The 17,672-nt window shown below is 44.5% G+C and overlaps 5 protein-coding genes across 5 annotated transcripts; 1 reads left to right on the top strand and 4 right to left on the bottom strand.

The window, feature by feature from the left end:
- Positions 1-407: 407 nt before the first annotated feature.
- EYB26_008869 (uncharacterized protein) lies at positions 408-1,952 on the bottom strand (the record flags this gene model as incomplete). The annotated part of the gene is made up of 2 exons (XM_054268120.1): positions 408-1,602; positions 1,660-1,952. The coding sequence occupies 2 exons, from the start codon at positions 1,950-1,952 to the stop codon at positions 408-410; spliced, it is 1,488 nt and encodes a 495-aa protein (XP_054124095.1).
- A 2,948-nt stretch (positions 1,953-4,900) lies between these two features.
- Positions 4,901-5,932, top strand: EYB26_008868 (uncharacterized protein; the record flags this gene model as incomplete). Its single annotated transcript, XM_054268119.1, has 2 exons — positions 4,901-5,188; positions 5,255-5,932. 2 exons carry the CDS (start codon positions 4,901-4,903, stop codon positions 5,930-5,932), a joined length of 966 nt encoding a protein of 321 aa, XP_054124094.1.
- Positions 5,933-8,302: 2,370 nt separating this feature from the next.
- EYB26_008867 (uncharacterized protein) lies at positions 8,303-8,766 on the bottom strand (the record flags this gene model as incomplete). Its single annotated transcript, XM_054268118.1, has 2 exons — positions 8,303-8,588; positions 8,720-8,766. 2 exons carry the CDS (start codon positions 8,764-8,766, stop codon positions 8,303-8,305), a joined length of 333 nt encoding a protein of 110 aa, XP_054124093.1.
- Positions 8,767-13,202: 4,436 nt separating this feature from the next.
- On the bottom strand, positions 13,203-13,758 carry EYB26_008866 (uncharacterized protein; the record flags this gene model as incomplete). The annotated part of the gene is made up of 2 exons (XM_054268117.1): positions 13,203-13,485; positions 13,706-13,758. 2 exons carry the CDS (start codon positions 13,756-13,758, stop codon positions 13,203-13,205), a joined length of 336 nt encoding a protein of 111 aa, XP_054124092.1.
- A 1,894-nt stretch (positions 13,759-15,652) lies between these two features.
- EYB26_008865 (uncharacterized protein) lies at positions 15,653-17,214 on the bottom strand (the record flags this gene model as incomplete). The annotated part of the gene is made up of 2 exons (XM_054268116.1): positions 15,653-15,792; positions 15,855-17,214. The coding sequence occupies 2 exons, from the start codon at positions 17,212-17,214 to the stop codon at positions 15,653-15,655; spliced, it is 1,500 nt and encodes a 499-aa protein (XP_054124091.1).
- Between the last annotated feature and the right edge of the window lie 458 nt (positions 17,215-17,672).

Genomic DNA, 17,672 nt, shown 5'->3' with positions numbered 1-17,672 from the left:
AAAAGTCAAATTCAACCAATTTGCATCCGCCCGGAGGCGACAAATGTGATGCCCGTTACTGAATCTCAACGGTTGATTCCTAATTAGGGCTTTGTGTATGGGGTTTGGCCGGCGTAGTATTGAAAACCCGTTCTTGAACACAACGAACACGTTTTATCGGTAATTTCATATTTTGAAGCGATACTCGACCGACTGTTGTATGGTGTCACCTACTTCCTTAGGCTACGTGGATCGTGCGCCCAATGACATTTCTTGTCGAGCAAATATGAATTATTACCATGCTCTATTATTCCAAGTAATGGCTTTGCATGCAACGACAGGCCTTGTAAATATATGAACTTCACGACAATTCCTAACGCTATATACAAAAAGCAAGGCAAATGTAATACCAGATCTAAAATGCAAATCTATGACTCATTCGGCACGATCTTCGACAGCTTTCGTAACCTTGGTCCATATTTCATGAACAAAAACGGCACGGGAAGCAAACCCGCCGCCACACCACCGATAATTGAGGTTGCTGGTCCAACGCCTAATGCTTTCACCATCGGCATCGCAGCCAATGGAAGACCAGCAGCCATCAGACTGCGCAGAAAAGTGACCGCCGCCGTGGAACTGGCCGCATAAATTCTATACACATCAATCAGGAAATTGAGGCACTGCTGGAAGATGCAGTTGAACCCAATTCCAATGAAAACTGCCGCTAAGCAAGGAAGGACCCAGTGATGGGGAGGTTCAGCTGTCCAGCCAAACCAAAAGAGTCCCACGACCATGAAAACCGCGCCGAATGCCATGGGTGGAAGTCGTGCCTCTGGAACGGTGGCCCCGTTTGCTGCACGCGATATTCGGTTGTAGCGATACTGGTTCCAGATATTTACGCCCACGGAGGATATAACACCAATCAAAAGGCCGAGGAATGGTAGAGAGGCAACTACAGGGCTCCATCCACGTTGTTTTTGGAACACGATAGGAAACAGCTCGAGGGTCAAATACATGACTCCGTAGACAAATGAGGCGTAGAATGCAATACAGGTGACTATAGGCTCGGTGAACAACATTCTCAGCGGACGAGACAGTTGTTTGGTGAGAATTGAGTGGAAGTCGAGTTGCATATGCTCATGAGGGTGATAGTATCTCTGGTCATTTGTCTCCATTCGTATCTGTTGCGCCTTGCGTTTGAGTAGGACTAAAGGGAACACCTCCGGCAGACAGAAGAATGTGAGCGTGAAGACGACAAAGCCCCAAATAGCTTGTATATACGAGGCCCATCGCCAGCCTAGATCGTTATTCAACACAAGCGCAGCACCGATTAGAGGACCCAGGGCCGGACCACCGTTGACTGCTACAGCGTACAGACTCACCGCAGTCCCTCGGGTTTCCTTGCTCCACATATCGCCCAGAGCAGCAGTAACATTACTGATTGGCGCAGAGCCAAAGAATCCGGCAAAGAAACGCGTGACAAAAACCGAAACTGCATTCCTGCTGACTCCAGTCGCAATACAGAAAATAGCCTGGAAGAAGACGGCGGGCAAGATACTGATTCTGCGACCCCAAATCTCGGAAATAGGGGCCCAGACGATGGGACCAAGCACAAATCCAATGCTGACACAGAATTAGCAAATAGTTGCATATATGTCCCTATCATTTGATAATACTCACACATAAAGAGAGAGATTAAGAACGGAAACCTCATTACTGACCCCAACATACACCGCAATCGTCTCATCGGCTGGCGTGAGAATGCTTGAGCCGAGGCTGCCGACCAACGCCAACAGCCCAAGTTGGAAAGTTACCCACCATCTATATCGATCAGACCAGTTTTGAGGGTTTAGAGGGTCATTGGGTGCCCATTTGACAATATATTCCGGATCAAGAGCAGGAGGAGAACTGTTTTCTTTTTCTATGTCTCTTTGCCCAATATTCAGTTTCGACCTCCAAGATTTTGTTTCCATGATTGGTTTTGGTGGAGTGTGCCGATTATCCGGCCTTATGTATAATGTATACCGGTACAGTTTTTTTTCTCAACAATGTGTGAAGCCCGAATTCATATTTTGGAAGTCTAGAAGTCTGCAACACCTCAATCAACAGCAAAGTAGGGTCTGATGATATTTTCTTTCTTTTGTTTTTTGAATTCGCAATTCTCGGAGGAACAGAAAATACCTCGGTCTTGGGTGTCTTGCTGGGTTGGGAACCAAAAAACAAGTGCGGAGTCCATACCCACTTGGTCTACTCGAGGACTTGTGATTATAACTAGTTACTATGGAGTAGTGTGCTTAGTCAAATCAGTTGTTTGGTATTTACCAGTAGAATCTATAGTTTTCTCTTATCTATCAAATAAGTTCAGACTATGCAATTATCGTATTCGGCAATGATTCATAGGGCTACCTATGTAGATATCTATCTATTCAATATTGTAGATTTAGACGAATATACGTAACTGCAAAAAGTCCATATTCCCCACATAAAGCGTACGGACGAAGCAAAACCGCCAATATTTGGACCGCAAATGAAGTTTATCCCTTATACAGCTCTGAACGAGGTGCCGCTAGTATTGTTTGGGCGGTGGTTTCCAAGGGTTTGGAGAGAGTTATATCTTGAGGATGCTCAGATCGCAAAGCCCCAAAGTGCTGTTCACGGAGATTGCGCAAGGGGCACGGACCTCACGCTTATCACCCCGAGAAAGAACAAAAGCTAACTTACGGGCGTTATCCTTTGATGAGTAATCAGTGTGAGAGAATTGAAAAGCTACTGCAGATATAAAAGTATGCTACTACATTCAAGAAAATAGTCCATCAATATGGCATCTACCGTCATTCACCGCCTGATACCGGTACCTAACTAACCCCACCTGATAACCGGGTTAGGCGAGTTACTGTATGAGGTATTTTGAAGCTTTACAACACCATATACTAACTAAAGATGATAAAGTTTTGGTGTATCAGTAAATGAGACTATGGGGCGAGAAAAGGTGCCTAGGAATAACTTGATTGACAGCTAACTAAGACAATAGCTGATTTATAGAGCTAACTATAGCGGTGAGCAGGCCCTACTTATAGGCATGAACGGTGCAGCCTTCCATCTACCCCTTTCGCACACATAGTTCCGGAAGAATATCTCACAACATGTTTACCCCGAGAAGCTAAGGAGATGAAGACATGAAATTAACATAAGTAAATTGCAAGAAAAAGTGCATGCGGAGCTTGCGTTTGTTCATTAGGTGTCTTACCCCAGGGAACTTTAAGTGGAAAGGAAATCCCAATATTACCTGTATACTACCGCAAAGTCGAACATGTGCCCGGGCCTGCCATTGAGTTTCTGAAAATTTACATCAGCTGTGGCGAACTTGAAGACAGATAACCCCGTACTATCTTATTTTACTTTAAGCCTGAAACAAGAACCCATTGCTCCTGTGAGGCTGCCTTAGAAATTAAATCATCAGAAGCCGGCTATTTGCTGGATTTTCTTTACCACTTGCTGTAAGACAAGCATCCCTCGCAACTATCTGAAGTATAACACTTGGCTTCACCTAATACTTAGATTATATGAGAGTGACAACGCCCAGCTCTCGATCAGCATACCTTGTACTACCACACCTTGCATGCCACGACCGTCATGACGTGTAAGTAAACCGTCTGTGCACCTCTATGTGCATGAACAAGTTACTGAACGTACTCCGTACTGGTGACATAAAAACAAATTAAGGCAGTGGGGGAAAGGCGTCCTTTGATTTCTATTGTGTTGATGACTTGATTAACTCGTCTAGTACGAATATGTGTGGGCAGCGTAACATCTTGATGACTTGACTCTAATCCTTTTTGGCAAGGCTCGCGTTAGGGCTAGAAAGTCGCCAAAAGTGTCTAAGAAAGAGCCCCTCCCCTGTATCCACAGCGTCGATCCTTACTGTAGCCTCTTAACTGGCTGCAGATATCGTCTTGCTAAATGTTTCTAGATATACCACAGTGGAATTGATTTGATGCAAGTGTGCTGAATTTTGCTACCAGATCGACCCTCCAATTGAACCGGTACCTTTTGTCCCTGTTAACGCCGTGTATTTAGTAGTGAAATTGTTTTAATAGTTAATTATTACTAGAAAGACGCCACCCGGTATATCAAACACGCCTAAAGCCTTTTACCGTTGGTGGTTGCAATCAAAAAACGCCACAAAACGAGCTGCTGGGCCGGAAGATTCGGCCCACCCCACCGGCAAGGCTTTCAGGTGATTCGCCTGGAAGGCCAGTAGTAGTTTCGAAGGGTACAAAATATGCATGACAGAGTATCAAGTGATATTGAATCCCCACTAATAATGAATTGAGTTGACAATGTCTATGCATTCCTTTGACGCCCATTTTTAGAGAATCTCATAGCCGCTTTTCGAATGTCACGTTCTTTTAACGGTTAATAGATCGCCACTGCCCTCCCTTCTCTACTTGTAGCTTTGCACATAGACGTTAATTCAGTTGTTCACCGCCACTGTAAGGATTGAGGTAACCTTAAGCAACAATTAGGCCAAGTGGATAATTGTTGAAGCGAAAGATGTGGAGCATGCAGATGCACGCTTGGCTCAAGCTTCTTTCGAGGACTGTTTCGAGTCGTTAGCTACCTAGGCTATCCTGTAATACTCAGTAGCATACTCTTGGGGTAAGAATCAGCGTAACAGCAGACAACTGTATATTTTAATTGTTCACAAATCCTATTGGATATATTGTGGAGATCAACAAACTTGGAGGTTATCACATGGGGCGCTTTCTTCTAAATTTTTTGCTATATAAATGAGACCACTTCCTTTCCGAGGTTTGATTCGTTTGTATCAAGCGCGGCGTTCTCAACGATAATGGTCACAAATTCACAGGTTTATGCCATAGTATAAAACGATATTTACCCAGACCATACTATATACACCATGAGTCGCAGAGTACTTCCCTACGCCTCGATTCTCGCTCTTGTGGGCGGGACTATCGCTGAACCATTTTTGGTTCTCAACAGCGACTTTCCCGATCCAAGTCTGATAGAAACTTCGAGCGGATACTATGCATTTGGCACCACCGGTAACGGAGTAAATGCACAGGTTGCTACTTCACCAGACTTTAATACGTGGACTTTGCTTTCCAGCACAGATGCTTTGCCCGGGCCCTTCCCATCCTGGGTAGCTTCTTCTCCAGAAATTTGGGCGCCGGATGTTTTGGTCTTGGTATATCCAACTCATACTTAATCTTCGAAGAGACGATCTACTAGGATACTAACGATAACAAAACAGGCCGATGGCACCTATGTTATGTACTATTCGGCGGCCGCCGCGAGCGATTCGAGCAAGCATTGCGTTGGTGCCGCAACCTCAACCTCACCAGAGGGACCTTACACCCCGGTCAACAGTTATGTTGCATGCCCCTTGGATCAGGGAGGCGCTATTGATGCCAACGGATTTATTGACAGCGACGGTACGATATATGTTGTATACAAGATTGATGGAAACAGTCTAGACGGCGATGGAACCACCCACGCGACCCCCATCATGCTCCAGCAGATGGAGGCAGGCGGAACAACCCCAACCGGCAGCCCGATCCAACTAATTGACCGATCTGATCTCGACGGACCTTTGATTGAGGCCCCTAGTCTGCTTCTTTCCAGTGGAATATATTACCTCAGCTTTTCTTCCAACTACTACAACACTAAGTACTACGACACTTCATACGCCTATGCTACATCAATCAGGGGTCCTTGGACCAAGCAATCTGCACCTTATGCGCCCTTGTTAGTTACTGGAAGAGAAACCAGCAATGATGGTGCTTTGAGCGCCCCTGGTGGTGCTGATTTCTCCGTTGATGGCACAAAGATTTTGTTCCACGCGAACCTCAATGGACAAAATATCTCGGGCGGACGTGCATTGTTCGCCGCTTCGATTACCGAGGCCAGCGATGTAGTTACGTTGCAGTAGGGGAAAAAGTTGGTTTTGACATTTCGTCCATTTCGTCCATTTCGGTTGATTATGTATTGGGCATTTTGGATATATTAGAGTTGACGTCATTGCATGTGAATGTTCGGTTTTGCCATATTGGGTAATTTTGCAGGCAGTTAGGGCTTCCGCCTAGAAGACCTAACATCATGCATCTCTCTAGATGGAATGAGATCAAGCTGTGAAACCAACTCTGAATGTGACTTTCAATCAATCGTTTTCATATAAAATCATCTATTAGTCTTTTAATGCACAAGTAAGCAGTGCTTTCAAAACGGACTGAAGAAGTGATGTGGTAGGTAGTTCTGCAGTGGTCACAGCGTCTAAGATTTGAAATTCCTCATGCCCGACAAATTCAAAAGATTGTTTCGATGGGTCCTAGATCGGGACTAGTCCTGAAGAGCGGAGTACGATATGAAACACAAAATGTGTTACCACTTTCGGAATATTACTGCATGTCAAGAACTCAGCTTCAAGGAAAAGCGAAGACTTCGTTGAAACGTTGCAGAATAACGACGCCTTGACTTCGCCGAGATTTTATCTTAGTAAGAACTTTCTCAGGGATAGAAAGTATTCAAAAGCCCTTAATAGTTCTTTTGCATCGGTCATGTTGGCCCGAACCTCATTTTTTGAGTCGGCGATGAGTCATATCGTAATGTTTTCAAGAATGGAAAGGCTCGTTTTTCTAATCAACCGTTACGATTTTAGTTTATAGTCTATAATATTTACACATTTGTAGGTACGTTTAATGCAATCCAGTGATGTTTTGCTGCATCTACCAGGGTAAACACCCTCACGTGCCCGTGGCATGCCGTCCATTGGATGTCTTTTAGGTCCAAGATACGCGAGTAAGAATAGGCAAGATCTTACGTAAGGATGTAGTCATATAACTATGCACTCTATTATAGTTCTTTATAATGCTGTAAATTCAAGGGTTTTGGTTGTCTGGAAAGGGTATCCTTGTTGTTACTATGACTTTCGCCAGCATACCATTCGTTCAATCAAATCCTAGATCGGCCGCCGTTGAAAGACGTGCTAAGACATTTCAAGAATATATCCCCGAATGTATTTTTGACACTCTGTTTAGCATGTCGTATTTCGGAATACGACTGTAATCAAATGTATCGAAAACGTTATACGTACCAGAGACAATGTGTAACTTCAACATTACCTCGCTTACAACCAAGAAAACATCAGTGAAAGGATATCAAAAAAGTTAAAAGTGTTGCCTAATGTAAGACAATATGAGACGAGGGCGAATTCTAGCCCATTCGAATATTAGAAATTGGTTGGCCCCAACGTTTGTTCAATTGCAATACCAACCAAACCGGTGGGGAGATGATGGAACATTCCTAGGTAGATAGTCGAGTATACGACCTAACTATGTTACTATGAGTGAGCTTTGTCTACTTACCTTAGAGATAGAGTTTTCAACGGTCAAAATTGCAGTTACGCCACATCTTGTCCGGTTATTCCCTCCTGCTGCGTCTCTGTACGTACCTGTCCTATGCATGTCCCATGCCATTCCAGTCCCCATCTTTCAGCTACCATCTGGCTTTTTCTTCACAATCAAGTGACCAAACCCCTGCAGCTGCATATAAAGTAAATGCATTAGTTTCTCTGTTTGACTGGATTTTTTACCCCTCGTGTTTCAAATATGCGTCCACAATTCCAAATCGAAGGCTAGCCTCAGTGGCCTATCACAACTTCCCGTAACGGCAGACTTTCTGTTCTTAACAAACGGAACTGCTCCTCCGATTGGTCTTGATAGGCTGTTTTAGCGGAAGATGAGGCGGTTTGCTGCTCAGCCTTATGGCACCGTTGACAAGTCAGCGTAAGCGGGTCTCTACAAGGAATAGCTCTGGTGACGTGGCAAGGGGGAAAAACAAAAAACTCCAGAGGTCCGTGCCTGTGATATCAAGCCTCTTGATGTATATTCACTTTGATAAGTTTCATGCTAGTTTTATTTTGCCTAAATATTGATCCAAAATAATGAAACAACCTCGGCCTCAATTTGACTGCCCTTCCCGGCTTGACCCGAGTTTCTTAATGATTCAAATTATTTAAAAATTTGCTTCCTTGTAGTCAAACAACCACCCATTTCATAATACATAGTAGACAGCAACACAAATGTAGAAAGAGAATGACAAAACTATTCCATCAATAACCACAAACAATACAAAGAAGAGAAATTTTTGACAGATGTCTTCAGTCTCAAAAGAAAGTGCTTTTGTTTTCTCCCTATATGTAGATAAAAGATCATTACTAGGTCATGAGTTCAACGCGAGTTTGAGTGACTTACTCGCCAAGTTCGGAAGAATCTCTCAATCCTCACAAGTATCGAAAATTTTACTAGCGATTTTGCCCTGGCTTCCAAGGCTCTTCTGAACACTGTTGGTCCAAATAAGCTTCCAGCATGCCGCCAGTGTCCGCCTGACTGTGGTCTTGTGGAACCTCATCTTCCATCGGCTGAGGAATGTGCTCTTCTTGTGCATTGGCGTCGTTCGTGTCGATAGCAAGGATCCCGCCTTCGTGTATCTCGAGATCAGACTCGCTCCAACCGCCCATGTAGGTAAAGTCGCCGGGTTGGGTTTCGATTGACTGGGCTTGACCGTCTCCATTCGCCTCGTTATCATGCCTATCATGATTTCAGCGTTAGCATCTCAGCCACGAACTCATAAAAAATGTAAAAAAGAAATCTTTGTTGATGCTCCGAGAGTATTGGAGAAGTACAAACGATAGACCGAGTAGTTCAAAGGAAAGACTGACTGGTCCCATTTGTAAGGATCGGCGTCACTCTGGTCCGTTTCCGACATTATGAGAGAATGTATGCGGTAAAGTATCTGGACTGTATGACTAGAACACGGAGTTTGACAGTTCTAAGAATTCTCGATGTAGAGATAGCGAGTGAGAGCTCGAAGATATAAGATTATTTAACAACACGCCGTAACGCCAATAATGGATGACAAACGACAATAATAGACGGCGTCACAGAGAATTGAATCAAATGCGAAAGGCTGTTACAATTTATCAGGAACATGTTCCAGTGAATTTTTGCTTCAGTCCGTGCTCAGGTCCTGATTCTTATCTTGCCTAGGAATACATGATTACTGAAATGGGTAAACGGGCCGAAAGCTCCTCCAGTACACCCGACAACAAAAGGTGGTGGGGAAATGCGACGAAGAAACCGGTGGGTCCTGGAGTGGGTTTAGGGCATCGATCATGTATAAATTATGTCGAGAAGAGTAGTATTTCAAACTTCGTGACTATGACATATAGTAACTGTTAATTGGTTGCATTGCAGAAGAGGGTTGGGTGCGTTCACCCTCTGCTATCCAGACTAACAAATTTTCTATTGATACGACCATGGTCTAATATGTAGAGATGGTGCCATGATCTAACAGGTCAATTCGTCTACTAAAGTGTTCAATACAACTGTTACACGTGTAAGTAATTGACAGAACCAGGCAGCAGGTGACCCGTTTAGTTCACAGAGCTCAAACTGCTGCATGTTTGAAGCAACCCGAGCTTCAATTTTGAATTTGCTGTTGATCTCAACATGCGTCTGTAGTGTTCTCTCTTGGCAGTCGGGAATTTGGGAACTCCGGGCTGAGGTCTCAGGTGATCTTTGCTCAGAATTACCCAAAAAACACCCCCATCTCCTCGAAGCGTTGTTCTTCATACAGTAGGATTTTTGGGTTGCCTTTCAAGGTTTACAGATACAAATCACAGTAGTGTCAAAGTTAGTATGTCGGATGCGTAATAATCTGAATTTCGCTGATGGGTCAGGGACCGGTTGCACATCCCCGAATTATGTTGCGTACACATAGATACTCCTCAGATTCCGTAAATTTTCATTAGTTTTTGTGTGTAATACGTACCTACGATTGTCACGAGCTTATCTTTAGGTACGATCTCGTATCGTAACTTTAACCACCGATGACGGCTTGCATTATGTGTGACTGACAGTGATAGCCTTATGCACAAACAACTCCAACGGGAAACTTTTCATCCACTCGGAGGAGCCTGCGAGTATTGATTAGTTTGGACGGAAGTAGACCCAAAAACGGTGCCGAAAGCCGAAATAATACCGAGATTACTGCCTTAACCTTTCTAACATTCATTCTGGGAGCGTATGTTTTATCTTGCGATATGGTAGAACACGGCTGCCGCAAAAATTCTAGTCCCTGTGAACCACATCATTGAGTGAAAGTTATCGGAGCGATATGAATTACTCGCTCCCAAGGTATTGCCATGACAGCCACGGCGAAGTGCTCCAGCAATCGGACTCCAAGACTGCCAAACGAGGACATCCGACACAGTATCGCAATATAAGGGCCCATGAACCTGATCGTTGGGCCTGGGGCCAAGGGTGCAATCGCTATACTTTGTAGTGAGATGCTTTCTCTACTAAACCAACCGTTCCAGTAGAAAACCACACAGACAATGATGCCTGCGACAGACGAGAGGGCTTGCCATGAAAAGGCAATCGCCGCGCTGGCCACTACGGCGATAAATAAGTTTTGACATGGCCAAGTTTGTCGGGCGATACTCCAATAACAAAAGCGACTATTGATTCCCTCCTTTCAATATATAACGGTCTTAGACTGCTGATTGTAAGGGTCGCTCGGAAGTTGAAATGCACAGGGTGTCCCATAGTAATTACCGAGAGATTGAACTCAGTTTTCATCTTATTCTCGCGGGGAAGCTATCAAATGGCAAACCAAGCGGCTAGCATTTGTAGATCTGAGATCGAAGCTTTGTGGCCTGGTATGGTTTCCCCATGTCCTATGTGGGGAAGCGGGATATACGGGTACCTAGCATTGTCTCCATATTCCTGTTCAGGAAAGATTTACAATAGTAATTCCGCCCGAGAAAAGAGCCGCCAAACCTAATTTTGGCACATTGCGGAGCCTCATATCAATGTAATTATTGATATGGCTTTAGGCGTTTGAACTTTGTTGTCACCCTTGTACCTTAGTACGATTTGTGGCTCGCAGCCTCCAAGGTCATTGAATGGTTACCTAGGGATAAATTGGCGGTTTTGAAGATCAATAGCCATATGCGCTAGATGTCATTAGAACGGCAGGTCTGGGAAAGGACTTTGGTGCAATTCGCAATGGTATAAATTCTCTTGTCAAGACTTATAATTCAGTCTTCAAAATATCACAGAACAGACCTCAATCTTCCTGCTCAGAGAATTCCATCCTCGGTGGTTAGTAGAGAACTTGCCCATGAAGCATAACCAAGGCCATATGCAAGCTGCACGGTTGATTCGCCAAGCGTGTCAAGACACCATTGCAGAAAAACGCGTCTCATTTGCAAAAGGGGTCTTGGATGGCGCCGACATCCTGCCAACCACCATTCAACATGGACATATCTCTGACAATGAACTTCGTCGGTCAGGCTATAACCTTTTTGTTGGCCGGGCATGAGACTACCGAGTCGTTTATAATCTGGGCTGTTTTAAATCCTACCCTGCCGCGCCGGCATTCAGCAGATATCACGAGCAAATAGATCAAAATCTACCTTCAATTAGCTTGGGAGCTTCAATCCCCAACGATGATATCAACCGCTTGCCTTTTCTTCAAGCCTTCTGTAACAAAACGCTAAGGATATTCCCACCCGTGCGTCTTAACAATGCGTGAAGCATTTCAAGACACATTTCTGCAAAACGTACCCATCCCACGAGGCAGGCGCGCCGGAGTTGTATTGGGCAAAGCTTTTCTCGAGCTGGTTTTGCTTTTCTACCTGCTACCTGGATTTCCCAATTTGAATTTTGGCACCAGAATCTAGAGCTGATAGCCATTGATAAGGAGATGGCATTACCGCAAAGCCAGCAACCAGCATACGGCTCTTTGTCAGGTCTGGCTTCAGGTCTTCCGGAGAAAATAAAACCAATCTTAGTTATAACTGCCGAAATAATACCGCTCGCCCTTACACTCTTCGTACAGGGTCCAAGATGCATGACAGCCGAGATTGCAGTAGTCTTCTGCATATCGCCTTGTTCAGCAAGACCCAGCATAATGTTTACCGTCTACTATAATCTACGTTTTTTTGTATAAATATAATATCAAGTAGTAACAAGTGAAAGTGTAATTCCATAACTATTATTGGCCAACGGCTTGAAGATGCAGGGTTATTATTCGATCTGCGAGGTCAACGCATGCCATTCATAGTGTGTGCATCGGAACGGACCAGTGCACGCGCATTACTGCTGGATTTGGGTGGGAAATCCTTCGATCCCTGCATATGACAGACTCTAAGAGCAAACCTTAGTTCAATAATAAACGTTTTTTATAAGTACGTACAGACTTATCTATGCGCTAATTTAGATTATATACATATTATCTACTGGTCACTTGAGTGTATTACCGGCTACTATAATGTTTATGGCTTGTTCCAAAGAGCGGTGTACCATTTGAAATGACGATCGACCACCGATGGCTTGATAGTAAAGATACGAGGCCGAATTTCTGTCAGTGTTCGAACCATCTTTCGATTTGGGCTGATGTGCCAACGATTCTAAATAGCGGTCTGCGCAAGTAAGAAATAATGACATTGTCTACTGTTCCATGTGGAGGTAACAAAACGCTATTGTTTCTACGAATATGTATTCTATTCTGACTCGCATGAAGAAATGGAGAATTGACTAACAGATAAAAAGCCTATGCCAGTCATTGAACCCCAGTATGTTATTTAGAGCATGCCGAACTCTTCAAATAACGCCTAGATCGCGCATGGTGCGGTGTATCATGAAAATTACGAAGAACTTGTGGCTGGTCATTGGTGGATGGATGTATACAAACGTGTGTAGACTAATTTAAAGTCTAATGAGTCCCTGCATTGCCATATAGCTTGCGTAAACGTGGTAGAAGGCAATATACCCATGGATATTGAAGAGCCTCTGGTCATCTAGGATGTCGTTACTCTACGGGAGTCGGCACAGGGAGGAGAAAAGAATCAAAATAGAACGACCAAAAAGTTTTAATGTATGTATATTCTTTTTTATCAAGATAACTCCTCTTGGCCACTCAAGTAGGAAACATCAAACATCAATGAAAAGTCGGTAAAGACAGCATGACCCCTTAGAACTAGACATCACATCCTGTCTAATAGGTGTCCAACCATAACTCGAGCTAGACGGTGAAGTTAGTGCCTATTTAGTCAAGCTGCATGGAAGGATATTATAAGCCGTACCCAAATTCGACCATAGACATGAAATTAGGGCAAATTTGTACAGCCACCTTGCTCAAGACTGCTTGTGCTGGACATGCACCGAGTTCCATGGCTCATCCCGAACGCTTTGCTTGAGGTAATGGTCCAATGGGACATAATCCTCAGTTTTATATTGGCTTGGTGGCGATGTTTGAGACTCGTGAGGCTGAGGGGGACGGCTCTGAACGATGTGATGGGTCTCAGGGCACCCCGAAGTGATGTCGGTACTCCGTTGGTCATGGCCAGTCCAACCTCCTATGTGTTGCCGATCGGAAGGGGAAGTTTGAAGTCCCTCGTTAGGGTAATCCGCTCCGGGCCTACATAAGGTGCTCGTCAGCAACCTATCCAGGTTGACACAAGTGTTGAACTTGAGGACAGTGTGCTCTATGAGATTGAAGAAACCATCTATCAAGTGGTGTCGCTAGACCGAATAGAGCCAAAATTTATTACATGTAATAATATTTGGCCCGATCCGGTACAGAGAGGCAAGGCTAGAAGACATGGAGAGAATAACATGAAGAGATATGGTAGACTAACTGGCCCCATGTATGACATTCAGTCGGGGTGTCATGCTTCTTCGAATGGTTCATTGTGTCGACACATGCAAACTTCGAGGAGATGTTTGAGTCTTCAGGTAGGTACAGATAAAGTGGCTCTCTGTTCTAGCATATAAACAATTGACAATGGAATATGTAAATTCAAATCCCTTATGGCAAGAACTAAGGCAATCCGGTAATAAAGAATAATCCAATGCTGGGGAACGAAAGGAGGGACATGCCTCTTTTATACTTGTGAGAACATATACGAAATGGCGCATATTGCAGACTCATGTTATCAATGACTGATTTAGTGAGGAGAGAAAGGGGCTCAACACCCACATATTGACATGCGAGCGAACAAGCAATCCAATCTCCTCCTACCACCAGACATTCGCCGAGATCATGCATAAGCCATGAGAATATTACAGTATACACTTTTTCTCAGTACACATCGCCCGGCACCACGGTTGCCATTTTTCCTTAGCTGTTGCCTTTAGTTCCTGAGCGGCTGCCTTGTGGTTCGCATTTCCCATCCTAACAAGAATACGGTGGACCAAATCTACATCGGCGACATAAACCCATTGGAAATACATTTTGCCACGCATTCTCACTTAGTTCCACGAGTATCAGGCATTGATTCGCTTATAGCCAATCAGAGTGCATACTTTGAACTATGTCTCTATAAGCTGGTGTAGATCCTGCTTGGGTTAGTTATAGCTGAGCCGGGTCTGATATACCCGGGCGATTTCACTGCGGAGCTCCAAGCATTTCAGTATAGCCAATTAGAAAGCTCCGTGTTTGGGTGTGGGAGAATGTAAAATTGGTAATGGCGATAACGTGGGTTTAGTCCACCGTACATAAGTAACATAGGTGGTGATCTAGATTCCCAGCCTTGTACGTGTCAACTGAACAGGCTTAGCTTGTTGACTGTCGTGAAACCATACCTTTGGTCATGCCGAACTATTCTCCCCACCATCCAGTCTAGATATTTTCCACGGAGAACATTGAAAAAAATGACCTCTGGGACTGATCCAGAACGTAGCATTCACGGGGGATGCTAACTGAACCAATGATACACTAGGAAATTCTGTGGGCGTAAATACAATATGTACAACTACCCCGTATAGATGCTTCAAAAGTTATTCGATGTATAGACCAGAAGCGAGCATAAGCCTTTGCGAGTCCGTGACTAGGAAGGCCGTTGCCGCTTGACTTCGCCCTCAACATGGTACATGCATAGCTAGTGGATATATGGGGGTCACATTGAGGAAAGTGAAAAAGGTTCCTCCAGAGATATGTGCGGATTCAAACTACGTAGGTCGGAACTCGCGTGCTACTTCAATCATAATTGACACATCTATCTCACGTGAGCCGGAGAATATAGTGTCTGTGAGTCTCGGTTGTATCCAGTCTAGTCAACGCAGCTATCAGTTCACGTAGCAGTTGTTCTCACACATGGTTAGAGATTGTTTCTTGTTTGATATTTCGTGAATCAGCGGTTGAATTCTGCAAAGATGTTGAACAGAGTAAGATGGTTGAAGATGAAGAAGTTGGAGACGAGAAATTGGAGGTAAACAGAGTATTTATACATGTCAAGTTAGGAATTCTTTCTGGCAAGCCCCGTCAAAAATTGTGATTCGAACCATTTCGCCACGTATTTGCTCTACCTTTGTACATCTCTCTCACTACCTGTGCGTGACTACAAATAGAACTTAAAATTTCGGGTTCGAAGTGTACCTAATGTATTGCACCTATTACGATACCAGTCGTATAACTCACTCTCTGTGGTTCAATGAGCATTCATGTAAGATGCGCAGCGGATGGGAAGTGGACTATGACGAAAACGATGGTGTACTACTGGTGAGAGAACATCTCTAGTAAAGTGAGGGCAAGCCCTGCATCAGCATACGGTTTCTAATAATCAACTAGAAAACTAGAGGTATCTCTATGATACGGATGTAAATTGAAGAACCAGCTTGCGCCCCTTGGGAGGAGCAATATAACTGTCCTCCTGTTCAATCCCCTCATCATCTACAATAGAAGTGGTAAAATTGGTGTAAATTGCGCCAACAACAAGTTTGAGCACTGTTACGTCTTGACTTAGTGCATGCTGCTTCACTCTCATAGTAGGGGCTAAATTGACGTACCTTGCAGAGCCAAGTTGCTCCCTATACACATTCTTCCACCACTACCAAAAGTCCAAAACAAGCGATTCATTGCCTCGGAATTGCCACTATCGGGATTGAGCCAGCGCTCGGGGAGCCATTCATCCGGGTTGGGATAGACATCCACCACACGGTGCAAAGAAAATGCGGAACTGCTGACGATTGTTCCGCCTGGAATATCTGTGTACCCTTCAATGGTTACCGGCTGAGATGAGGAGGAGGGAACAACCCGAGGTTGTGGGCCCGGCACTGGTGTATGTAGGCGTAAGGTTTCTCGGATTATGGAGTCTAGCAACGGCAGATTATCCAAGGACCGTGCAGATGGCAGTGCACTATCTTTCTCATTCTCTGATGATGCGATTCTCAAAGTCGGTGAAAGACCTAAGAGTTCCGCTCGAAGACGTGCTTGAAGGTCAGGGCGTTGCGATAACTCCCACAACGTGTAAGTGAATGAGATTCCCAGCGTTTCATGTCCAGCAATGAGATGATCAAGCATCTCCGAAGCTAGCGTGAGCCTTTTTCTCTCCCAATCCTCGGGGTCCTTCTCTAGACAGCGATAAAATTGCGCATACACTACTGGTTGAGTGCCTTGATTGCTTCCTGTTTTCCCCTCTTTCAGGTCATCACTAACCTTATCGCATAACGCAAGACACCCTTGCTCAAACTCGCCGAGATAGCGTTCCTTGGGATGCAAAACTTTGAACTTTTCGTACAAGTCAAGCCATTGTTCTCGCTTGGCGACGTCACGGATAAAGTCTGTCCCATACTCCGAGCCAAACAGGTACGCCGAAGTAAAATCCTGACCAATTCCTTGTAGTAAAGGAAGTACATTGATTGCCTCCTGGGTTTGGGCCAGTTTGTCCAGAAGGGGTAGAATTCTTCCTACCACGATAATAGACGAGACTCTCTGTAGGTCTGGCGAGTTTTGCAGAAATGACTTGGAGTAGACATGGCTAAGCATACGCTTTTGGATAGAATGCGGTTTATATCCCCGGGTGCTGACCAGATTATCGGTACCAAAGTTGAGGAAATTATCACTGTACCATGAGGTTTTCTCAAAGCCGCCGGTGTAGATGGTTCGTAGGCCATCGATGGAATTGACGCTGATCTCATTGGGACCTAGGCGTACCACAGGGCCGTGTTGCCGATGAAGACAGTAGATGGTCTTGATCTCGTTCCCCGTCTTTCGCTTATGCAATATCCACAGGGATGTGATGGGGGATGTAAAGTGTGCATTGGGGATTTTAGCGAGTGGTGACAGGATATATGGGAAAATAAAATATTGATAGATTAGCCCGATGATTAGGGCGATTATAACAATTGTGCTTAACGATGATAACATCTTGCCGGTGTGTGTTCTGTATGTTCCTATGTAGTACGGACGAATTCAGGCGGAGGGGTGGTATTGTATCGTGCGACGGCGTCCTTAGTTTCTCCGACTGGGCAACTTCAGCAGACCTGGTGCGTGCTAACATAGAACCAGGAACTTTGAAGTGCCCTAATCTTCACTTATTTTTAGGCCCTGCTAAGGAATTTCCCAAAGCCCTTCCCTGCAGCCTCGGCTTACCGAATACGGAATAATGGATACAATGATGCAGATTCGCAGCTTTCCCACAGGCTACGTAGTACGTACGGGCTTTACATTGGCCAAATCTAGACTCTCGAACGAGTTGTGCTAGCGCCACATGTCATATTCAATTGTTTTTCAGGGATTATACTAAAACGGTATATCTATGTATTTCACATTCTATATAAGGCATACAGGTACTCTGTCCTGTCGAGCTCTTACCCGACGATGAG

Source organism: Talaromyces marneffei, chromosome 7, assembly GCF_009556855.1.
Source record: "Talaromyces marneffei chromosome 7, complete sequence".
Classification (NCBI taxonomy): domain Eukaryota; kingdom Fungi; phylum Ascomycota; class Eurotiomycetes; order Eurotiales; family Trichocomaceae; genus Talaromyces; species Talaromyces marneffei.
Note: the sequence above shows the minus strand (reverse complement) of the source record. Positions and strands in the feature narration are given on the sequence as shown.